Raw genomic sequence first — 25,668 nt, 5'->3', positions numbered from 1 at the left:
GGCATGGATTTGTTTATGGCACAAGAAAACATGGTCGGATCGCAGCTGATATGACCTAACAGAATAATGTAGATAAGGCAAGCCTTATGCTAAAAGATGACAGAGAAAATTGATATGGTATGGACTCCGCTGCTCCTTGAGGCATTTTGTTTACTGTTTGAGGGAGGTTGGATTTGCGAACTGAAGCCATACTGAGGGATATTAAAAGTTTTAAATACTGTTTTGGTGCCTGTTGATCAGTCTCCTTGAATGTTTACTATTCAGTCATACAGAAAATGAGTGTATAACCTTGGGTTGTACTTATATGGTCTATGTTTATTAAAAATAGCATCTCACGTGTTTACAGATGGACCATTCGTAAACACTCTTGTTTGGAAGAACTGTTGCTACATCTTGTAGGTGATTTCAAATATGAAATGTATTTTTTAATATTAATTAAAAAATATTCTTGAATTCTTGGCCATCTACCTTCTTTCTGCATAGGTGGATACACTATTTCAAAGATAGCTTGTAACACACTGAGCATGGCTGGAGTTGCTTCATAGACTACACAGTATATGAGGGTATGTGTTAAATATATAACATGTAACCATTTGTACTTCATACTATGTATTTATCACCTTTACATCATGATTTAATTCAGGGAATATGTATTGTGCAGTGGGTTAAACACATAGACACATCTCATAGAGAACAATCTATGCTAAATCTTCAATGTGTATTCTCCTATATTGCAATGTGTGAAGCATCCCAACCAACATATAAACTGCAGTTCAGAAATAAATGCTTTGGATCCAATTACTTCCTTCGGCTGTGGATATCACCTTTTGTAATAACTAAACAGTTATATGCCACCACCTTTCATTTAGATATTTGTGTTCAGTGATGAAGAAAACCTTGATATTCGCAAGCCAGCATTAGGGCTTTCAAGGAAACTTGTTTGAAACGTAATATGGGGTTGGGGAGACTTATCCTACTGAGTTTTTTTCCCCATGTCATTTTAGCCCAGCTGATCACAAGAAATGGGTCAGACAGCTAACATCACCATTGCAACTACATGCTTTTTTAAGGGAATGGAACAGCTTTTGTGAGGACAAAGAGAAATGAAATCACTTTCAGTGAAAGAAAGAGGCCTCATTATAGCCACCAACAGCAGTTATTGACAGCTACACTTCCTATTAACAAGGAGTGTTTGAGAGTTTGGCTGTTGGATCTTTGGACTTGATCTAATTTGCTAGCATTAATTAGTTTCTTTTGAGCAGAGACACTTGGTGCTCACAGCTATAGATTTAGATGACTAATTAGAACAGAAAATTGAACAGAATGGGGTAAGGCATTAACCTTCAACCATTACCAGCTGGGGCTCTTATAAAGACTACTAAGTCCAAATGGTTCCTATTCATATAAGGGGTATCCTAATGAATATCAATTTCAGCCAGGTTGTCGTATTCCTACAGGCACTGCCTTAAATTTTGTATTAGCTTCAATAAAGTTTTAATTGCATCTCTCTAATTTTCCAGTCTTCCCGTTTAATGTCCAAAGAAGGCATGGATGATGGAAGATTTACTTATATTTCCTCAATTATCTTTCATTTTGGCTCTTTAAACAATTAACATTGGTCTTCAGCTTTAACTGAGATTCAGTATCTTGAGTAATTTGAGGTCAATATGCCATTACTATCTTAATCATTATAATGTAGGTAGTTAAGCCATCAAGTTAAAACACTGCCATTAACTGAGAGGTGTTTAATCCTGACACATTCCCTGAATATATTTGCATTAATATCCGCAGCAAGAACTCTGATACAGCCAACTCCTGAGGCTTAAATAGTAGCTTGCTAATTAAGTACATCTTCATCATTAGCTATTCTGATGATATGCGAGCAGTTTGGTGAGGTGTTAACACGGTTATTGAGGTTTAGGAGCCATAAAACACATGAAGCCTGATCCTATGCATGTTTACTTGAAAGTAAGTCTCATTGAATTCAATGGGATTTAATTACTGTGTAAAAAATCCTAAGAATGGTCTGTAAGGGTTGAGGAACTTTGATCCATGGGAGGATAATAGTGGGTTCCTGAAAATAAAGTGTATTGAAAAGATGTTGAGTTTCTTACTTTCACCATTGGTGATACTGTTTAAAGAGCTTATGTCCTTTAGTAGCTTCTTTTTGGTTGGAAGTCATTGCTTGTATAAATTTTCTTCTTGAAAAATCTGTAATAATAGCAAATGTCCACCTGCTTTTAAATTACATCCCTGTAATGTGAGGATTAACAGATGGACAGCAAAAGTGGACACTGAGAGCTCTTACAGTGGCAAAGGGTTTTATACTTCAAATTTGGAAGATTGAACACCCACCACCTATCATTCAACGGAAGGAAGAGATTACTGCTCTTGTTACATTCAAACATATTTCCTACAGCTGTAGGATTTCATATGGATTCTTATTTAGATATATGGGTTGTTTATATTTGAAACGAAAGCGTAAGTCGTTCTTCCCTCTTTCTTTTTCTTAAATATATATCAAAGGTGATATAAAAATGGTTATTGTATATAGATGTGATATGCTTCCCCCTTTTTTCTTTCGCCTTTCTTTTGCGTCTCCCCTTTTTTTAATTGGTTGTTTTTTTGGGTGGTGATTCTTGTTGTACTTGCATTTTTTGTTTGGGTTTTTTTGGTTTTTTTTTTTAAAGGGCTTATGTGTTTGAGATGGCATTGATACCAACTGGCTTTTCAAGAATGAAGATTGCAGGGATATTTTTTAAATTCTCTGTTCTTTTATATATAGAAGCATCTTGTCTTTAGAAAATTATTAATGCACAAGAAATCTTTTCTAGGTTAACCTCTTCCATTCAGGGGTCCTTTTCTTCCCCTATTGTTGTGATTATGAGTTAGAGCTAGGCTCTCCAACATGCTTCCCATCATCATCAAAATTTCCAAATTCACTTCTCTTCGTGCCCTGCCCTTGGTGGTTTTCATGACTTAATTTTTAAAAAGCGAAGTGCAGCACCATCTTTATTTGGGCTTAAGGAGTGACTTGTGTTTTGGAACAATGACCCACAATGACCTACTTAGGTTCTTGAGCAAGTTCCTTTCTGGGAAATTAGTGTTTTTTGACCAGCCATCCTCTCCACAGTAGCCATTTTATGAATGGACAAGCCCCCATGGCTGCGATTTTGTAAGAGCACCTATGATACCCCCCCCCCCCATAGCTCCAGTTAAATTTCTTCTGCTCCCAAGTCTGTGCAAGAGCCGAATAAGAAAAGAAAAAGAATGTGCCAGCAGGCTTGAAAATGAGCCTGGCTGGCTGCTTTCTTGGCATACCAGAGGCCGCTCCATCTGACAGGAGCCTGTGGGAGATCCATCTCATATTCTTTTCCCCACACCAGGAAGGGATCGGGCCTGCCATGGTACAAACAGGAACCTCTGCTTATTGTGGCTCCTTGGAGGAGCAAGCCCTCCCATATAGACAAAGCAACCAAACAGTAGAGGACGAGGAGCAGTCCTAGCAGCAGCCCCACCATGAGAAGCCAGTCCTAGCAGCAGCCCCACCAGATGTGCGCAGAACTACATGGCCTCCCCTACAGCTGCTGAACTGGAAAGTAGAACACCTGCAGGATGCACCCAAGGGTTACTAATACCAGGTGGGAACTTGGGCAGGAAAGATGAACAGCATTCTTGCTCCACTGGAGAGGAAGACCTCTTGAAGTTTCTTAAAGCAGTCCTAAAAAAAGGGAAGGAAACAGGTTGGGACCCATTGCCAACAGCAAGGGATCCAGGGCATCCTAAACCCTGTCCCACTGGAGTAGAAGCAGGTTGAGGGACAGGAGTTCCTGAGGGAGGCAAAGCTGAGCCTGTTCCCACTCCTGTGGAAGGTGCTGCAGCAAAAGGCAAAGTAGGCAATACAGGTCCCGATCTGCTTCATACTTTAGCAGCCATTACCCCTTATCCCTAAGAGGGGGAAGCATTGGGGGGGGTGTCTTCCAACCTGATATCACAAACAACCACAGTCAAGAGATTTCTCTGTTTGCTCAGATTTGACAACCAGCCCCCTACACCTAGGAAAGGGAGTATCCATTCAAGAACCAAGATGCATCACGCTAACAACAGATGCCAACATGACTGGGTGGGGAGCCCTCTGTAGAGAGGCTCACACACAGGGCACATGGAGGAGAAAACCCGACCTTGGAGCCATTAGCGTCATTCTGTGCTACTGCTGCAGGGCCAATTTCTGCAGGGCAGAATAGATAATATTGCAAAGGCCTACATCAACAAGCAAAGGTGCACAAGATCTGGGCACCTGATGAGGGAAGCCAAAAATCTATTCCACTGGCCCCAGTATCACCTGGAACCCTAAAAGTGGAATGCCTAAAAGGAACTCTGTATGTGCAAGCTGACTGGCTTAGTCACCAGGATCTGGACCCAGGGGAGTAGTCCCGCCATTTAAGGCGATTTGGGATGACCAGATGCCTCAGTCTTCCATGCTTTTGAATGGAGAAAACTGCATAAATGCCAGTGGTTGAGGGGAAGGGGCACGGGTACAGGCACCTGAGGACCCCAGGAGAGCTGGATTGGTACCCCAGGCCTGAAGTTCTGCACTAAACCATGGTTGTGTCTTATTGATAGAGGGGCACCATAGGAGTTATAAACTAGCCCTGTGCAGATAGTGGTGCATATGAGTGAAAGAAAGAGAGATTGGGGGACGGACGAGTTTTCATTACCATGCCAAAAGTTTCAGTTGTATGTAAATATACTTCAGCAGTGCTCTTTGTCTTTTCTTCCTCCCTGGAGCTGTGGATATTCTCTGTTAGGTATGCCACTTAAATAACAGCTCTATATTGGCAGGTGATGGCCACTTCTAGTAATTCTACCCAAAACGCTACATGGCTTCTAAAGATGTAGCTGCTGCTGTACACACTAACAATTCCTGGAATTCACTCTGTGCTCTCTCACTAGTGGAAATCTTGAGTTCTTTCCCCCCATCATCTCTTTCTGAGCTCCTTTAACCCAAAAGGGCAAGGTTTGAACCTGGGACATTTATCTATGCAGATCACATGCTCTACCAGTGAGTTATACTCATTCTTCAATGCTTCCACTCCAATAAAGCATTAATAAGCTGTTCTAGTAAACCTCAAAATTTGGCTCAAAAGGTTTTGGTACATGGAGGTGACATCTGCTGATTCTTCATTCCTGCACCCACAAAAGAAATGTTGCACTTGATTATTTGTTTACATTAGTCTGTCGTTGTTGCTTTTTCAAGGGCTTTAGTTCAGGGCAATTAATGTTGCACATCCAAGTGAGACTAGAAATATCTGCAAATACTGTGGCATATGCCACTTAGATGCTCTAAAAATAATATAGCAGTGACATGCTGCTATGATAGCTGCATATGACAACATGTTGTTAATGAATGCTTGCAATAGTAATATGAAAATGAAGGGTTTCTTTCCACAGTTACTGATTTATAGCAACTACATATGCTTTACGCTAAAGCATCTGAAGTCTTCTCAATCCCCCATCTTTTCATTCTACAGTCTGGATTAATGTGGTTAGCTGTGCGTGTTTGGGTAAATACATTTTACAAAGAAGATTGTAATCATATTTCCTGTACATATGCATAAATATTTATATGGAATATACATTATTAACATTGCCCTAAGGTTACTTTCACACTAGAAATAGGTTATTTTTCTACAGTTGGGTCTAATGTGTCTCTTATGGAAATTATTTATTTCAGTGCTAAAAAAGCACTTCTCCATTTGGTCAAAGAGCTATCCATTTAAATAATGTTCCTTGTGTATTCAAAACTACTAGCCAATTGAGTGGTTTCCTGACAAATGATGTCAGCAGACCTCATAAAGAAGCCATTATTCTCAACTTTCACAGTAACAATGGCCATGGCTAGACCAGGCCTTTATCCTGGGATTGTCCTGGCGTCATCCCTGTTCATGTAAATGACACAAAGGGGATCCAGGGATCAGCCAGGGACGACCACGGGACAATCCCAGGATATAGGCCTGGTCTAGCCATGGCCAATGTTGCTTTGGAGAACTAAAAAGATGTGTTGCACTCTGCAAAATTTCTGTTGAATTCAACTGTTCTAACTTCTTAATGTGTATCAGAAATATAAGCAACTTAATATTCGCCTATAAATAGTTACAGAAAAGAAAAACATTCCTATCAAGCTCAAAATCCATATGCTGGGATTCTCAAATCTTCAACCCAGGGCAGAGGCAACGTTTTATCAGGGGCAGGAAGGCACTGCCCCCTCCCTGCATCATTATTCTGTTGTCATTACATCTCCCCTCCCAGCAAAGCATTTGTATTTTGACTTGAAAGCAATCTATCTGTTTTCAGATCTATCCTCTGTAGCCTGGCTGGCCTTTGCTTGCCTCTCATCCCCGAAGTCGTGCTCATGAAAATAATCCTCTCCTAGACCTTAAGGAAGGCAGTGCGTCTGGGCACTGCCCAGTGCGTCCATGGTTTTCATTGGGATTGGCACAGGTGAACCAATCAGGACAAGGCTCTTTGTTAAGTAACAGAGTGTTTATGTTGAATGGTCCCAGCCCATGTGCTTACTTTCGTTTTCAACATTTCTTCCAATGCCTGTGCAGTGCACCCTAACTGTCCTCTAGAGGGCTTTGCTAACCCAATCACTCTCCTTGAGACTGGTCCAGAACATGGCAAAAAACTCACGCATTGAGCAGCAGTGGACAAAGTGGGGGGGGGAAGCAAAAGGGAGTGTTTATGTTTGTGCACAGGGACTGTGACGGTATTGGGGAGGAGAAAGAGAGGGGTGTTCTGGTGCAATGGCCTGCCAGATGATGGCACACTCAACTGACCAGAGGAAAGCAAGCAAGCAGTGTTGCAGGTAGGTTGCTGTGAATACTCTAGTGTGGGATGTAATTATTGCCCTTTTCCACGCACTCACCCCTTTCCATTGATCTGCTGAGCATTTTCATTTTGCTCTCTGTATTTTTCCTCTTCTTTTTGTTCCTAATTACTCTCCACTTTCTGCCTTTCTCCCCTTTTTATTCTTTTATGCTGTTCTCTTCCCTCTTGCATGTGCTTCTGGTCTTCCTCATTTCTGCCAGAGCAAGAAGAGTGGCTTTAAAGGAGTGATTTGGTGGGCTGTGGTGCACAGTCCTCCTCCTTGCTTTCACCCAGCATTTTTGTCAACTTACCTCTTAACCTCAGTATGCCGTTCTGTGCAATGTGTTTTTCTGCTGGCTGGAACAGACACATCTGCACTCAAAGTCGTGGGTTTTGTGTGTTGTGGTACTCACCCCACTTGCACTCAGGATCTTGGTGAACTTCCTAGTCTCTTTCCCTCAGTCGGCCTTTGTCTGAAATGGATTTCTGCAGGAGCAGAAATAAATGCGGATTCAAGGGAGTGCTTTTCTGTGTAGGGCCATCAGGTCCTTCCTCTCTCTTGCAATTAGCTTGTCTCTCAAGTGACTTGCCTGTTTGCATTAGCTTGCCTTCCTATGAAATGAATTTCTGCTGGACCTTTCCACCCCTCCCCATTTTCACCTTGCACAACTGGCCCGTGCTTTTTCTTCCTACCATGGGCTCCACCTACCTAAGACTTCTCCTGCAGCAAGATGCCCTGTCATCCGCCCCACCAGTGTTGGTAGGCACGAGCTGTCCCAGGGCCCACTCCAAAGAGCTGAAAAAGTATTAAGGACCATCATTCACAAAATGGTAGCACTGGGATGGAGCCAGTCGCAAAATGACAACGCAGAGTTTTAGGATCCAACTTTTTGTGTGCTATAGAGTGTCTCTCTCCATCCATGGCAGTAAAAATACAATAGTAATAAATAAACAAAAATGTGCTGCCCTTTCATGACTACCAAAATCAGCTACCTGATGCGGTTGCCCCACCCTGCCTAATGGTAGTCCCCCCACACACACTTGTATTAAAATTTTGGGGTTTTGTGTGTGTGTGTGTGTTTGTTGTTAAAGACAATACTGGGGATCCCATCATAGATCTCCCCATATAGTGTATGGTTTAGTTCTTAGGGTGATTTAAAAAGGAAAACCCAGGATCCTGAACTGCTTAGCACTAAGATTTTATTTATTTATTTTATTTATTACATTTCTATACCGCCCAATTGACACTACAACTAGCAATGGGAAGAAAGGAAGGAAACCGCCTAGCTGCTGTCTTTCAGGCAGTTTCTCTTCCTAACCCAGCTCCTGGATGCAAAAGAAAAAAAGCCTCCATTGACGCCAGTAGAAACATTTGTTTTTGTCATTATTAACACTTTTGTATGCACAGAGTGGGGGGATTTGGAGGATAAAAAGGAATTGTGGGAAGGCTCAATCCTTCTCTTCCAGACTCTGGTGATCCTAATCCAAATCAGAGCCACATGTGCTTACACTAGAGTTAATAAAAAGATAGTCCTCGCCTACATGCTACACAATTGCATAAGGTGTAGTTTGGCTCTAAAACGGTTCTAAAGTTGTTGTTTGTTTGTTTTTAATTTTGCAGTGGTAGTATTTGTCTCTAAGATGACCTCATAGTCCTAGTGAAATACAGGCCTTTTGCCAAATTATGTTTCATGCACCATTTCCCAAGGTCCTTTCCCAAATATATTCTCCCTTAACTTTTAAACATGAGTTTATTTTATATAGCTTTGTTTCCCATTTATTCCAATTCTTTTGTCCCAATAATTCTTCACACTGCATTAAATTGGTTAGCAGTCAGTTATACCTTGATTCCTGTCATATATAGAGGACTGGACTTGAGCATATTGACAGCAAGAAGGCTATACTTCACAAATAAATCCTTAAAGCTACAAAGCTAGGTAATCCCTACTGAGTAAAGTCTTGTAAAACAAGTCACCTAGGCCTTAGCTAGACCTAAGGTTTATCTCAGGATCGTCCCGGGGTCATCCCTGCCTGCTCCCGGGATATCCTGTGTGTCATTTACATGAACAGGGATAACCCTCGGTCGATCCCGGGATAAACCTTAGGTCTAGCTAAGGGCCTATATTTAAATGTAAAATTCCTGATAACAGATGCTAGTAGAGAGAGCCTAGGACTTCGCTGAATTCTACATTTACCTCAGGATTTCAACAGCTCTGTTTCTCCATTTATTTTGTATGTATTCTTTTCCCATTTTGTGGGAATTTCCCAAATTCATGAGCAGTTGGAAAACAGAGCTACACATTTTGGGTGTTAGCATAATTGTCTAATGTTAGCATAACCACCTCCATTTTTAACAGGAAACTGTAAAATCTCCATTGCACACCAAGCGAAATGTCACGTACCCGAGGGCGTCTTCAAGGATGTCTCCTGTGTAACTGTCTTATCTATCCAAAACAATAGCTTCATTGCTCCAGGAAGAAAGTTAACTTGGAGCAACTTACTGTTGCAAAGGAATGTTTTGCAGAAGATGGGGGGGGGGCCTCTGGTGTTACATTCAGATTGGTTAATGCTGCTACTGGGCCCTGCCCCTTGAAAGCTCAAATACTGTATCATATTCCCTATGTCTTTTGTCTGATTGCTCCCTTTGAAGAGACCAGGCCTTGATTACTAATCAATAAAGCGCTTTTGAAACCTCTGTCGCTGGAATGGTGGAGTCGTGCTTAAGGGCTGTTTGGATCTCGTCCTTGGGTGAAAAGAACATTGATCTAACATGGGAAGGTTTTTTTGTTTGTTTGTTTTGAGTGGGGAGGAGCAGTGAGGAAACATCTTCTGCACCCTTAGAGGAGCAGTGGCAGAAAAAGTCTTAATGTTCTAAAAATACTAATATTCCTTCACCCCCAAGTACTGTGCATAGAACATACCCAATAGACTATGGGTGCTATAGTTTGTGGAGTAGCTAGAGAAATCGAAACACTCCCTATACCTCTTGCTGAATGGCTATTGTGCATTGAATCACTTTTTTGATTGTAAGCCTGTAAGCAGGGCTGATTTATTTTTAACTTTGGCACTCTTATGATTTTAGCCATATTAGTAATTTTTTAAAAAACGAATCCTTTTTTTTTTTAAAAAAAAGTTTATGTAATTGATCAAGCCTATTCTGAAACTTAGCTGCTCTCTAGAGGATTTAGGTTAAGCATTACAATGGTGCATGAATTCATCTATTGTGTCTTAGAAGATCTTGATCCTTTTAAATATATATTATAATAATAAACTTGACATACATTTATTTTTGCTTTGGAGTTTAGAGGTATTACATTTTAAAAGCCTTGAAATATTTTCCCGCCTCATTAAACTTTTATACTAGCTCTGAGATCGGAACTATTTATTACAATATCTCAAGTACCTGTAGGGTTTTTAAAAAAAAGTTTGTGTCTTGTGTTCCTGACATCCAGATCTTGAGCAAACAGCATGAAAAATTGAGAGGTCAATAGAGCTCTAGTGAATGTTAGGATTGGGGTGAATTTATTTGGCTTTTCTATTGTCTGCTTTTGCGACAGAGGAAATTGCGAGAGCCTTCTAGATTTTGTCTGGTTTTGAAGTCTTCAAGCATTTGATGGAACGATTGTAAGACAAAGGGCTTGCATTCAGAAAAGCTTTTAATATTCTCTATTTCATTTTATAATCTGAAGGCAAATCAAGTGGTGAAATGGCACATCTCTTCCGAAGTCCATTTTGGACTTATGTTCTAGTAAGCGATTTCAGAACTTATGTTGAGTTGGATCCGAGCTAAGTTAGTTGCACTTCATTCCCATTGAAATCAATGGGACTTCGGTCATGACTAACTTGTCTTACTGATTTCAGTGGGACTGAACTTCAGCTAATGGATCCAATTATTCATTCTGATTTGATATGTTGCTTGTCTTTACATTCTTGTTCTCTTGTCTTAGGAGGTTTCTTCTATTCCTGTTTTCCATGTGGGATAGCCCTCTCTTCTGGTCATTTTTTGGTCCCTGTGCTGAAGCATATGCTGATGTCCCACAGTCTGATCTACATGCTCTTTTTTTCTGCCAACATTCTTTTCTGTCTTGGAAATACTTACATGGCACTTCACAAGGAAAAGGCAATGGGGGATGTGTGAAATACCCATGCAGCCACTTCTCATGCTTCTGCATATTGTGCAGGGTGGGTGGAGTGCAGGCAGATCTTCCCTACAGGGGGATGTATGTGCTTCCAATGTAGTGTCCCTGGTATCAGGAACACATCCATTTCTCCGTGGTGGACATATGCAAGTTTGATCTTCATATCATTGCCTTGAAAGAAGATGCACCATCTCTTGCATGCACTCTTTTGCCGCTTCCTGGTCACATTCAAAGCAGCTTTTACTCATATCTTGTGAACCGCCCAGAGAGCTTCGGCTATTGGGCGGTATAAAAATGTAATAAATAAATAAATAAATAAATAAATAAATAAATAAATAAATATCTTTAACTCCTGGCTGTCTACACCATCCTATTTCCCCCTTGAAATATTCTATGCTCTTAACGGGATTCTTGTTTTCATACTTTTCAAGATTACCTGTGTTTTAACTTCTCTTTTGCGTGATGATGTGGCCGTCTCTCCATTGTTTGGCATCCCTTGTCTCTTAAATGAGGAAGAGCAATGGATATTTTGTGAACTGCATATATTTTAAGAGGACCAAATTTAAGAGGCAGGATAGGGATACTCTCCCAGTGATGGGAAACCTTTAATCCGTGCACAATTGGGGGCTCAGATGTGGGCCAACACATCTGGTACTGGGAAACCGTCAAGGATGCAGTTCAGTGAACATGTGAATTTGGAGGCTGCTTTAGGAAAGCATAACAACTTGACTATATATGTTCTGGGCAAATAGCATGAATGATATGCTACTTGTATGGAAACTTGAGGGGGCTGTTTGGGAAATACAGTTACTAATACTTTCTATCTGTAGAATTGGTCAAAGGTGTGCCTTGTACTTCCTCTGTTCGATAAATTCCTTATGAAAGGGAGTTATAGCTTCACCTTTTCTGTATATTGGTTGATCTGAGCACAAAAGCCTGTGTAAGACTGAAGATGTCTTGGGGGAGTTTTAATCCCAGGAGCCCTATTAGGCATGGAGTCTGTTAGATTCTTCTGTTTCAGTGAAATGGGAAAGGAGCGGGGGGGGGGGGGAACATGTCTTCCATCTTTTGCTTCGAAAAGAAAGTATTCTTTCATCAAAGTCAGAGGGGTGTTAATGAAACATGGACTTATATGTCTCAGACCAGAGTGGTGGTGTTGGCATGGATTTGAAGTACCAAAGGATTTGTATCGAGACTTAGAAGGCAAAGGCATCGGTGAAATCTAATCTGCTTTATCCCCATCTTGTGGTGAAAAGAAGTCTGTTCACCACCAGGCGTGCCAGTCCTTTTGCCAGGTATACTAACACTAGGTGTTCTGCTTTTTCTTTTTTTCTTATTGCATACCAACTTAAGCTATAGGTACAAATCTCATTGTTTTGAACTGTCTACATTTTAGAATAGATATTGCACCTGCTCTTGTCCAACTGCCTTTCTCCAAGAAGAATGGTTGATCCTGCAGGATATGGAAAAACTGCGACTGAGGCTATGTTACTATGCTTGCATTTGACACAGGTTAATGTAGCAATAGGCACTGATGGGTGATAGCTGTAGGGGAACTTTGTACGTGTTCTAGTTCTGCCTCTTCCGGAGCCTGGTGCTGTGATGCTTGGTGTCAGGAATTCTTAATGTGGAGATGGAAAACCAATATGAAATATACTGCTGCTCTTAGAGGCAGCAGTTGTTTTTGAAAGAGGCCAGCTTACTAGGCTCAGAAGATCTGTGTTTGTCACATAATTTAGAGCTGCTTCTTGACAAAGCCTGCTTCGTTTTTACAAGTGTTGGGATGTGAGGAAGGAGAAGTCTATAAAATGAACATTTTTTAGAATGATGACCCCAGTGGGTCTGTTTAGCCTACTAAAAAGGAGGGCACAAGGGAAGGGGGCATGTTCTCTCACTTTCTAAATGCATCGGAGGGCTAAATGCAATAGAGTGTGGTGACTTGTTTAGGTTAGCAATGTTTAAGAGATTACCTGCAGCTGAGGCAAGAATAAAATAAGGGACTTAACAGCTATTATTGTCAGCCAATAATGAGCCTTTTTTGACCTGATGCTCTCCAGCTGCTTTGGAATACGGTTCCCATCAGCCCCAACCAGCATGGCCAGTGGTCAGGGATGATGCACTAAGTTATACAAGCATTCTCAGGGGTGTAATATTGTGGTGCCAAAGAATCATTGGTTTAAAGGTACAGCTGGGTGCATTTCATGAGGGACTTTGAAATCTTTTGAACTCTGTTGTGGTCGTTTTGGGTATCAAAAGTTCCTAACCTCCAAGATTTGGGAGGGAAATGGCCATAAGAAGATAAGATTCTGGCTGGAATGGACCAAGGAAGCTTTTATTGTGTACATACACATGTATACAGGCATTATAAGAGGCATGAGAAAACAATAACAGAGAAAAGCTTCAACTAATAACTAGATTATTTAATTTACTCCAACTTTCTTTTATCTGATTCTGCCACCTTTTGCTTTCTCTCTGTTTTTCCCCCTGAAGCCGTAGCACAGTAACATGCTATTCTATTTTATCATGTTATAGTATTTTATTCCTAAATGCTGTGCGGCCTCCCCACCCCCACCCCCGTGTTTAAGCCCCCAGCTAGACAGCCAAAATTGGCCATCTAGCAGAAAAAGCAGGACATCCGCAGCTGTAGCTGCCCTGCATAGGATACTTGTCAGTTCCCGAGGTCAGGGGCTTATGAGTATCCAGGGCGCAGCCCATAGGATTCTGCCCTATGGGTTGCACCCTAAATATATTACTGTTTTTAACATGTTCACAGTTGTGATGTTTTAGCTTGAGCTTTGCATTATTTTTTGTAAAGTACTGCTGAAGGGCAGCATATACATATTTAAAATAAATATTCAGAGAAAAAAATTGAATGGATTAATGCTTTATTGAGCACAGTCATGATTAGACACCCACCCACCCACACCGAAGCACTCTCCAAAAACCTTGTATTGCAGAAGGATCTCAGATACATCCGATCCTTGTCCTTGCTGTTAGTTCTGTGGCCAAGGGCCTGTTGCCGATTTTGATCTTTGTATTCACTGCTACTGTTTCAATAGCAGTTTCAATTCACGCCTTTGCCCAGCACTCATATTTCTAAGCTGGGACCAAATTGGATTCCCTTTCAGGGAGGGCAAATTATCCCTCATGTACTTAACAGCTTCTTAGCTCTCCTCCTGGTGACTGTAAAACATTTTTGGAAAGCTGAAAGGTGTTCACAGAGAACTTGGTGTAACTCGGATTCACTTCTGCTTCTGCTCAACGTGAACTGTTTCCCCACTCCCTTGAAAGCCTCCACTTCCTTGTATGAGGACTTTAGCTTCATAACCATGACAGAATGGTTTGTCCCAGTGTTGATTTTTGAGCGATTACACGGATGAGTCAATTCTGAAAAAGGAGAAAGTGTGTTTGTGAACATTCAAGACCAAGCTGCAGCTCAGGGACTTGTCAACCTACGAGTAAATGGATCTGGGACACAGCAGAGGTCCAGAAAGAACCCAAGGACTTGGAATCTCTACCCATTCTTCTGATCTTCCTGTTCCTCTCACAATAGGTTATAGCTCTGCTTGTGTATGTTGGCCAAAAGGCGTTTAGGATTGCACGCTTGTGAGTTTTTCCAGCTCTTCTTCCATAAACCTTGAATGTATTGCTCTTATGGCGTGTGCGCATGCATCCCTCAGCCCATCACCCAGCCCTGCATGAACCACCCAGAGAGCTTTGGCTATTGGACAGTATAGAAATTAGATAAATAAATAAATAAATAAATAAATAAATAAATAAATCTCTCGGGGACAAAAAAGTTGCCCACTCCTGTTTTAGAGGATCACATACATTGTTAATGTGCTTTGCCAAATCTTGGAACAGCTATGTTAAGGAAGTTGTGCTGAATTCTCTGTAGAGCCCTTGGGGGTGAAAAGGTCACAATTTAATATGGGATTATAAGCACAGTGAAGCAGACAAGAATACAAACAAATAGATGATCAGATCTGACAAAAATGAGGTAAATTTTTGAGAGAGTAGGAGTTTATGCTATGTCAATCTTCTGGTTGCCCTATAATTACTTCTTTCCATCTCGCCATATTCAGATTAATCTTGTTTTTCTATATGTTCTTGTTCAAATTAGAATAATTCTTTAATCAGCTCTGTTATGCATGCCATAGTGGGCCAGACTACAAAAGCCACTCCTGGCACACTGATGATGTGTATATTTTATTTGTTGCTATAATTTAAAAGTAAAATAAGAAATATTGATTTCTACTTGACTGGAGAGATGATTTAGTTTGAATATCAGTCTGATCTTAATCAGATGAGAATTAATTGAGTTGGAGGTATTAGATATTCAGTGATGTTAACTGAACCGTGATCAATCTACAGAGAAGCTGCCTTTTGTACTGTGTCAGAAATATCAAATAGCTCACGCACTACAATGTAGAACAGTCTTTTCATGTTCGCTGTACCTTCTACTTGCCTCATTAAATGCACCATAAATCCATTCTTTGCACAATATATAATCTTCAGAATAACAAGCTAGTCGTAAGTCGCAATGTAATACAAAGCTTAAAACTTAACTTTGTTTTTAAAAATACTGGCATGTTTGTATGTCTTTTTAAATCATTAAGCATCTCCTAGATGTCTCACAAAATATGTGATTTAAAATACCCAACATGCTCTATAATACCTAATCACCATTGATGACCCCCCCATCCCTGACCCCCCCCCCTGGATTGAATTGTACTGCAGAAAGAATGATGTGAACCTTAGGGAGTATACTTTTCCCCCCTTTTTGTCCAAAAAGGGGGGTATAACTTTAAGGTTGTTCTGGTTCATGGTAGATGTTTTCCTATTTTAAGAGTGTGATAGCAATATCATAAGTGTTGAAGAAAATATAAATGGTGAGATAACACCTCCATAGGACCGGCTCTTAAGTAGTAAAATTGTAAACCCTTTATATAAACTACAGAGCTGGACCAAAAATCATAAATGTTTCCTTGGTGATGGGTAATGATTGATTTATATTGGGTATATAGGAATACACATACACACACTTTTAAATTTTTTTTTTTCCGGTATGAACAATAATACAGTTTCTTGGCAAAATAGTTGAACATGGTGGTAATCTCTATTTGAGTAATTCCATTGACTAATTAACTTCTCAAAGTGTGTGTGTGTCCTGTTTAGTTCCATGAAGTCCATTTTGCATTGCTTTGTTTGATAACTTCTTTTTTCTATCTATCTTTTTTAAATGTGATCTGCCCTGGGAATACAAAATGGTATATAAACTCTGTAAATAACTAGATAAGTATGGGAATAATTAAATTTACACAGTTGTTAAAAGGATTATGGAGATAATATATTTTGAAGCACTTTTGCAGTATTAAAAGTGCTTTATAAACGCTAGGTAATATTAAGTAATTTAGCGTGAGTCTGCTATTAATTTTCCTGTTTTAAAAATACTTTAATTCAACAAGGGCTTATTTTAAATTAAAAAAAATCCCTCTAAAATTACTGAATTCAGTTTATTAAAATATCCAGTATTAGGATACCATTCTGCATATTAAAAGACACACCAAATTTCTCAATTAATTAAAATTTTAAAAGACTTAGCAAAATTGCTGGCTGCCACAGAGAGAATGAGAGAAAGTCCGTGAGGCAGGCGCCTAATCACAGAGCACAGTATCTGGAGTGTCTTCCAAAGGATGCTATGCTACTCTAGCCACTGCACTTCCTGGCCTGGGCCCCCAAGCTTACAGTCTCTCATTGGTTCTCCTTGCAGCAGTCACCAGTTTTGCTAAGCAACAAAAGAGAATGAGTAAGGTAGGCAGGCAAGTTGTTGAATGTCATTTTTTTTCATGGTAGAGAAGCTGAGGAGTAGATGAAGAAGAGGCCCCTGGCCAGATGGGAAGGCCCTGCAGACCAGGGCCAGCTCAGTGGACACCCAGACCTATGCTTATGGAACTTTAAAAGTCTTGTGGATGCCTAAACTAATATCTTTGTACATGCATTATTTGCTATGTGAGGAGTATTGTTTTGGCTGGACCCACCATGGAAACGGATGCACTCAGTTTTAATGGCACTATGTAAAGTAAATAGATTGCTGACCTGAGAGGCTTTCTATCTAAAATTCAGTACAGGGAAGAAAACAAAGGGAGAGGAGAGGTGTGGAGGCAGGGGCAGATGGGGAGAATGGGTGTCCTCATGGATAAGGTAAAGTGGAGGCTTTTTCTTTGGGGGGGGGGGCAGTTTCTGCTTCCGCCGGGGCACCCAGTGCTACCTCCTGTGCTGTTCTCAAGGGTTACCCATCCCTCAGAGCAGCTTTTTGGTGGAACATACTTCTGCAGCCATAAAAACCAGAACTGCAATTGTTTTTCTTAAATGAAAAGTGATGTTCTCAGGCTTTTAAACTGTGGCCATAAGCCACACAAAACTGCAGCCACATAGAAGCTGCATGTTTTTCACACCTGCGATACGGTAACCTTTTTTAACCACAGGAAACCGCTTTCATTATTTTACTACAAACCTTGTGATTTATTTATTTTTTAAAATTAAGTAGTCTCAAAATAAAACGAGAGCCGTTATGGATTCTTGGATGGCCTTGTTCCTCCTCCTCCTCCTCTCCTTGTAGTGCGAGACTAGACTTGAAAGGCCAACTGTTCCTCACTCAACATGCAGTGTATGTCAGCAGACTGAAGCCTGGTTATGGAAAGGGTAGTGCCCTGCAGTTATGATCTCGATTGGTAGCTTGTGGAAAATACTGTGAAAACATTGAAAGTATTGTTTGCCTTTGGTCTGTCCTTAGGTAGTTACCCTCATCTGCACAGCTCATTACCCACCTTGAAGGAATCTACTGACAACATGGAAGTATAGGAAACAAAGTGGAAGGAGGAAAGGGGGGTTATTTGCTGAAAGTTAATTTTAATGTTTCTCAGTTTTTACATCTGATACGCCACTTGATTTTTGAATCTGTTCCTCCTCCCCCGAAGTGGATTTTAATTAATAGTGAAGCTGTTCTGTTTTGCACAAAAAACAAACCCCGAAGAGATTTCATGAATTGTCAATACTGAATAATAAACATTTGAGATGCAGGTTTTTTCAGGCTCATTGCAAGTCTCTAGTAAACATTTGTAATTGGATGATCTGAATTATACTCTCTTCTAGCAGCGGAGGGATTTAAAAAGGCTGTGGATACAAAAGCCTATAGTAATTAAGTCGTGTTATACGTTCATGCGGCTGGATTCTCGAGCCTGTTCCTTTTCCCTCCCTTTCTTTTCCTTTTTAGTTAGCATTAACAGCATTAAAGCTATATAGCTGGAAGCACTTTTTTATCACTTTGTAATGATGCTTCCTGTGCGCACTGCTACGGCTGTCTGTAGCTTAGGCAGGGCCTTTCGGAAGCTAGGGTATGCTCTCTGTAGCAGTTCAGTCTTTGTTCAGTAGGACATCACACCTTTAACCAACTGAAGCTGGTGAACTAACAAGTGAGAGGGACCTCCCGTCGTCTTCAGCTTTTATTTTATTTTGTATGTGCGTGCGTGTGTTTTTACTTCACAGCTTTCAAGAGAAATGATTACAAAAGGAAGAAGAAAAACTAGCAGCACAGCACTGCTTTACTTAGGCTGGTGCCAGTGGGAAGCAGAAATACAATTGCTCTCTGGGCCAAGTTAAGCTTGAGAACTGCATTTATGTTCCCCTCCTCAGTTAATTATATCCATCATGTTTATATGAAATGTGAATATGTATGATCCACTGAGACATTTTAAATTAAATACTGAATATGTGTTTACTGATGCTACATAATCTTTGCATTGTTCCATGTTCACTGGTCATTGTCATAGTTTTTAAGAAGACATATAAGATATGTGATATGGAAGACTTCAAAACTCTTAGGTGTCCGGTTTCCTAAGGATTTGTTTTCCTTGTTGCAAAATGTTATTACCAGCACTGAATTTTTTTAATGCAGAACACACAGCCCTGACCTTTGTATTTGAAGAAGGGCTGTCGTTGAGGGAAAAAGTATTTAGTTCATTATTTTGATAATTGTTTCATTAATTGAATTTGTATAAATTTATGTAGGCATCAGAATAGCAGTACTTAAGCAAAAAGCATACTTTTTTTTTTAGATGATGCACATGTGTCATACACAAAAGAGGCATTCTGCCTCTTTTGTGTATGACACATGCAAATGAGCTGGCCATCTCCAGGTTTTATAAATACTTTCTTAAAAAAATATTTAAAAACAAAACAAAATCTGGTGCACAATCAGTAAAGCATTTTTAAGTTTAACTAATTTATCAGTTAAACAATGCAGTTCCAGTCTCAAAATTAAGATCGATTCAGTTTTTAACACCATTCAAGACTGCTTGCACATGTCAATTCAGGTGTCCAATTTTTAGGCATTTTTTTAAGGATAAAGAATAACATTGTTGCCACTTGAGCATTTTGGGCCAATTCTTGTGTAGTGGCTATGTTGTAGAAGATACTGGAAATGCTTCTGCACGGCAGCAGCTCTGAATGACAGCCATACAAGAGCTGCTCTCTCTGGATTTCCCATACAGAGATTTTGCATATGAGACAAACTACATGTGTGTGTTTATCGCACGTTACGAGGTACAATTGGTTTTCAGAGGCAGAGGTTACATCTGCAAAAGGAAACAGACTTGTGTGAAGTGGTCCATAGGAATCAGCAATACAGAACACTAATCAAATACTAGCTGTGTTATCACACGGGCTCTGACTTGTTGAAAGCAGTATGAAAAGGAGAAGGGTTTCACCTCCTGAATTTGTTACAGAATAATACAGTTTCATAAATAGTTTAGTAGTATTGAAGATCACTCCAAGTATGAGCAGTGTTAATTTGTTACACAGTGTGAAGGGGAAATCCTAATTACAACCTTGTTGCTAAACAAGTGAGAAAGACCTTACAAAAAGCTTGAGGCGGCAGGCCAGGAGTGGCTAAGCTGGAAGATCAGACTGGGTCACAGAGTGAGAAAATACTTCTCTATAAAGACTTGTTTTACTGTTGACTAATATGATTGTGTATTATTGGTGACTTGGACAGCTTCCTAATGCATGTTGTAAATGACTAGAATATGTTGATACCACTGGAGAGTAGTGATAAATAGCCTTAAAAACATACACCACTAGAATAGTGGTGTCCTTTTGTTGGACGAAGGTGTTGATGGTAGGGCTGCCATCCATCAGAGTGGAGATGGACCAGGGCTTCATCACTAGGCAACCATGAGGCCTGTAAGTTGCTGTAGCAACTGCTGGAAGAAAAAAACTCTCTTTGGCACCATTTTGATGCCTCTAGAGCTCTATGCAGGCATTCTGCTTTAACGTAAAATGACCTCTTTGAGAGTTGGGAGGACCAAAAACAGGCATGCCAACTCTGCCCACTCCCTGTGTTGAAGGCAGATTTCTTCAGGGAGAAGACTTGTGCATCTGCGTAGGCTCCCCATTGCAGGGGGAACCTACCCGGACCCCCCACCCCCTCCTTGCTAGAAAGAGCACTCTGCTTCAGCTGACAGTTTTTCTGGGACTGCAGAAGTAAGGAGAAAGAATGCTCTGGACCCACCCATTGTCCAAAGGAACAAGAGCCACCAAAGGGAAGATGAGCCTGGCCCATAGCGCTTTTAAATGCCTCAACCTTATTCTGGCCTTGAAAAACTGTTCTCCCTTGTCTGAAAAATGGGACAAAAATGCAGAGTAAATAAATCATTGGCAATGCTGGTTGGGGCTGATGGAAGTTGTAGTTTAAAACATCTGGAGGGCACGAGGTTGCTTACCCCTGGTTTACACTTTTGGGAAGCTGCAGGTGGGGAGGGGCTGTATCACCCTAGAGAGCCCCCGAGGCAGGACCCCTGGAGTACAGCACTATCTCCAGCGGTAGCCCATCAGATGCTTCTAGAAGCTTTCAATCAAGTCCTGCAAATGCTACCCTGTACTTGTCCCCAGTCTCCTATGTACAAAGTCTTTGGCTGTACATAGTAGTTTCAAAACAAGTGACAAATATGTTCTGAGGTGGTACAGTTGTATAATACACCTGTATCAGATACAAGTAATATCAATTTATCATTTTGATTGCTAGAACTACATCTTCAGACTCTATTAATATTCGAATGTTGGATCACCTGTACAATTTTTCAGCAAAGTTCATTGCTAATCTGAATGTAGGGTTGGCTGCAATGATGTTTTAGAGTTTTGGATGGGGGTGGGGGTGGAATTTGTTTGGTACACATTTTAATATGCACTTGACCAAATTTTGTGTTACAGATATGAAAAAAATGCATATGAAATCTACACATTAGGGGGAAAACTGCATTCAGTGCATACAAAAATATGTACACATTTTCACGCAGTGCTTTAACCAAAATGTTTGCAGAAATGGGATGGAACACACTTGTGCTTCAAGAAACATGAAAGGCATAGAAAGCAAAACAGGTCAGACAGTTAATCAAGAGCAAGGGTCACAACTTTGAACATGTTTTACCGTGACACTTTATCCCAGCATAACCACTTTGTCTCAAATTTTATTTCAGCCTTTACCAAATGTTGTCAAGACACAGGTGTTCTGATGGTGATCAAATGCCGAGAGGAAAACACAGCCCTTAAAGACTGTCTCACTCGCTAGTAAGTATAATGTAGGGAGAAAAATCCACACTTAGCAATATTTAAGAGCAGAGTCATTTCACCACCCCTGCTGGACTGTTTGTTATTTTTGAGTAGGACTCAAAAATATATTTTGGAAGTTGGAAAGATTTCAGTATTTGGCAATTAGTAGCATAATGTAACCATACGTAGAGGGTGTATCTTTACTAGAATAACCACTGCTGCTTGTTAGCCTTCTGGTTCATTTATCTCCACTGATGCAGCTGATTCTTTATCAAAGAATCCTCCTAGGGCACCGTGGCATCCTCTGCCAGATGTTGTCGGAAGACCCAAGTTGTAACAATTTGGGGAGGGGGAGGAAACCCCTCTTCCTATTTTTGATTACTTAAATACCACAATGCATTTGAAAGCTGAAGATAAGCAAGAATTTGACCCACCGAGAAAGACCATGACATAGTGATTATTTGAGTCTGTTTAGTTTATTTATGATGGTCTTGTTCATATTCTCATGTTTAAGACGATGTGATGCTTATCAGTGGTACTTCGCAGCAAGGGGGGGGGGGCGGAACATCCTTAAATCTTCAGGCAGATATTAAACATGCAATTATATATCATGTTGTAGTCTTGCAAAAAAATTCTGGAAGAAACGTTGCAGTTATTAAAAAAAGAAAAAATAGTAAAAGTTCCTTGATGAAGGAAACAAGATGGAAATTCAATTTAGAAGCATGGAACATGTTACTATCTTACTGACGGATGTCTAAGATTAGAAAGCGGCTAATGAGTTTTGAATAACATCATGTTGATCAAATTAATAAAATGCAAAAAACCAACAGAAGTAAAATAATTTTGAATAGAACATGTTTCCTCTTTCACTACCATTTTAAACACCTCCCCCCCACAATTATTGAGACTCACATCGTTTTAGTGCCAAAATCGCTCCTGCCAGTTTTGTTGGCTGACGCAGTTTTTGTAGAGAAAACCCATTTTTCTCCTACGTATACAATCTAGGATTTGGGATCATATACTCCATTGTATCCCATTCGCACACCTGAAAAGGACCCAACTGTTAAGCATTTGGTAGGAAGGCGTTTTCTCCTATAATCCATGGAAGCAATGCAGAACTTTAAAATGTAGGCACACAGTAATTTTGAAAAATATTCACTTATTGCTGTTTTATATTAAACCCCTTTCATCCATGTATACACGTGGGCTAGGGTAGATAAGAAGTGCACATATAGAACCCTGAAAAATAGTCCTTAAAATGTTGCATATCTCTTCCACACAACCACCCCACCCGTTTCAAATGTATGTGCAACAGCATGCTCATGAGTTGGCTTCTCCTAAAAATGAAAAACGTGATTCTCAGGCATACATTAGGTTCTTACATGGAATTTGTACATAGATTGAAGATTGGTAAGTGCCTGGTGGGGAGGGACAGAAGCAAATATGGGCTCAGGTGCAGGGTCCACAGCTGCAGCGGGACAGGCAGCTCCTTCCCCACAAATTCTTCCCAAACACCTTCCCTGTTATGGTGTTAATGCTTTCCCTGCACCATTACCTACAGGTCTGTAAAGTCTAAAAGTAAATGACACTGGGTAAAAAAAATTAGATCTACTTATCACATTTCCTATGTTCTAGCTATAAGGACCCAGCATTTTACGAAGAATGCAAAGATGAATATTTGAAGCAAAGGGCAGAATACAGAGCAACAGGAATCCGTCCTGGTCAAAAGCAGCAGAAGCTTCCTACCAGCATTTAAAGTCTTAAATGTCTTGTCTGAAGGTTGTTTTTTTTACTTGTACATCTCTTTAAATAATGGAATTGAACAGATGATACGGCCATTTTTGCAACCTGATTGTACTGAAATAAATGGAACTTTTATGCTATCATTGTAAACAGTGTACCCTGAATCCAGGAATCTAGATGGTATGATTGCAACAAGAGAATCTTATCCAATACCATTTGGAAACTTTGGGTTTGTACAATAGAAGTAACTATTCAAATAATGTGCTTCATGCCTAATTATAGATTGTCATAGCTATTGACATCTTAAGTAAATGTGTAATTTCTTAGAGCACTACATATTAAAAAAAAGAAGCCCTACCTGTTATCTTTATTTGGAGTGCTTATACCTTGCCTTACAATGCATTTAAAATTCAATATACTAAAGTAGTGTGCAAGAAGTGTGTGCAAGTTTCTAAAGCTACCAGATATTCCAGTTGTCACTTTGCTTCTGAACCTTCTCCAAAGGAATAACCTTACCTGTAGTGTGTTGCAAAACAACTAACTTCTGAAAGTAGTGGAACAGAGTTCATTTTACACAAATGGTTTAGAATTTGCTCACAGTGTTAACTTTCCCAAGAGCCATAGAAATCTTAATTGGTTGTAAATCTCTCAGGGACATTTACATTAGGACAAGCTCCACATGAAGTTTTAATGGCAGGGTAAAATGGGAATGACAGTGTAAAGGTTCTTCAAAGGAAAATTAAGACAGTACTTGGTGCTTTCTTGGTGTGACAATAACCAATGGTTCTATGGAGAGAGATATGGACTGGCTTACTTATTAAATAAGTCTTAATAGGGTGTCAATTTTCCCTACGTCACAAATCTAGATATGAATCTCTCTGCTAACCGAACCAAATAGAGAAAAAAGTGGCACCAGCAAGAACCTGCAGCTTGCCTGGAACTAGAGAACACCAGGACTCTTCCTCAAACCCCCTCCAGGCAACACTAGTCATAACTTTGCCTTCTTGCAGTTCCTCTCTCTTCTGGTGGAGGGACCATAGTTACGTGATAAGCATCAGGCAGCTTATGATGTGTGAGTCCTATGCAATGGCTTTCACTGATCAGCTCTATGTATGCACAGTTCAAGTAGGTGCCGAAAACAGTGTGGTTTGGCTTTCCTGGTCTGTCATTACTGAAGAGCAAGAGTTCCTCTTCTCCCTTTTAAGAACTGCTGGTTTGGAGACCTGGAATAGCTACTCATCAAGTTGAATGCCAATTATTTTGCAGATGGGACTATCACTCTGTCTCCTAAATTGATACTGAGGTAGTGTAGGGACTCACTCCCCCATGCAAAATACTAAATGTTAGGGGCCTAGTGTAGCACTCACCAATCCCATACTGATTTTCTGTGTGAAGGGAATCTTCGTTGGGAATACCCTCTCATAAAATCCTCCGCTAGTAGTCTAAACTGCTATAGCTACCTCCTAGGTTTAACATCTCAGTTAAAACTAGTTCTTAATTACAACCAGGTCTGAAAGCAGCTCTCCACTGCTTGTTTTCAGAAGTAGTATAAAAAGAGGGGGGTGAGACTACCATTCCCATCAAACCTGACTGTTGGCTATGCTGGCTGGGGCTGATAGGAATTAAAGTCCAGCAATATCTGGTGGGCCAGAGGGGCCCTTCTGCTGGTATAAACACTGCTATAATTTAGGAGGAGGCAGTTGTTCCCCTGCTCCCAACCTTCCAGGGATCTGAAAATACTTCACTGATCTTGTATGCAGTATAATCTTCACTTCACCATTGCTACTCTTCCATCCTAGTTTATATCCAAAAGGGGCATACAAGTAGCTACATTTTGGGAAGTATTCAAACAACACTGTAAAGGAACTTATGAATAACAGAAGGCCCTTGACAGCCCCCTCCCCCCAAAGACAATTTCAATCTCTTCATGGGAAGATCTAAACGCCCATCAAAGCCTCTCCAGATGTTTTCCATCTTCAGCCAGCATGTGATACACCTGCATTTTTGAGATCTGCTCACTACGGTGTTGGCAAAAAAGGAAAAGCACTGAATACACTTGCCAAGGAGTAAAATGATAAGTTTTCAATGAACAGAAACTACAGAAAGAAGTGCAGAGAGGAGAAGGAAAGAGGACAGCTAGCTTTTAGTTAGGGAAGAGAAAAAGGGGTACTGATGCAGCCCTCTCCAGGTAGTGATGCTATTAATAAAAATGTAAGAAGTGGCCCTTCCTGATTTCATCCAAGAGATACTAAAACATGTGAAATAAATTGCATTTTTCTAAATATTTAGAAATTACTTCCCTTTTTTC

At 40.3% G+C, this 25,668-nt stretch overlaps 1 protein-coding gene across 1 annotated transcript in view; it reads left to right on the top strand.

Moving 5' to 3' along the window:
* Positions 1-23,717, top strand: part of CMC1 (C-X9-C motif containing 1) — a 47,316-nt gene extending 23,599 nt beyond the window's left edge. The window contains exons 3-4 of the mRNA XM_063127658.1: positions 21,545-21,635; positions 23,253-23,717. Coding sequence (XP_062983728.1) covers positions 21,545-21,635; positions 23,253-23,373 — 212 coding nt within the window. The 3' untranslated portion in view covers positions 23,374-23,717. The remainder of the gene's footprint in view (positions 1-21,544; positions 21,636-23,252) is intronic.
* Positions 23,718-25,668: the final 1,951 nt, after the last annotated feature.

Source organism: Elgaria multicarinata, chromosome 1 (genome assembly GCF_023053635.1).
Source record: "Elgaria multicarinata webbii isolate HBS135686 ecotype San Diego chromosome 1, rElgMul1.1.pri, whole genome shotgun sequence".
NCBI classification, from domain to species: domain Eukaryota; kingdom Metazoa; phylum Chordata; class Lepidosauria; order Squamata; family Anguidae; genus Elgaria; species Elgaria multicarinata.
Note: the sequence above shows the minus strand (reverse complement) of the source record. Positions and strands in the feature narration are given on the sequence as shown.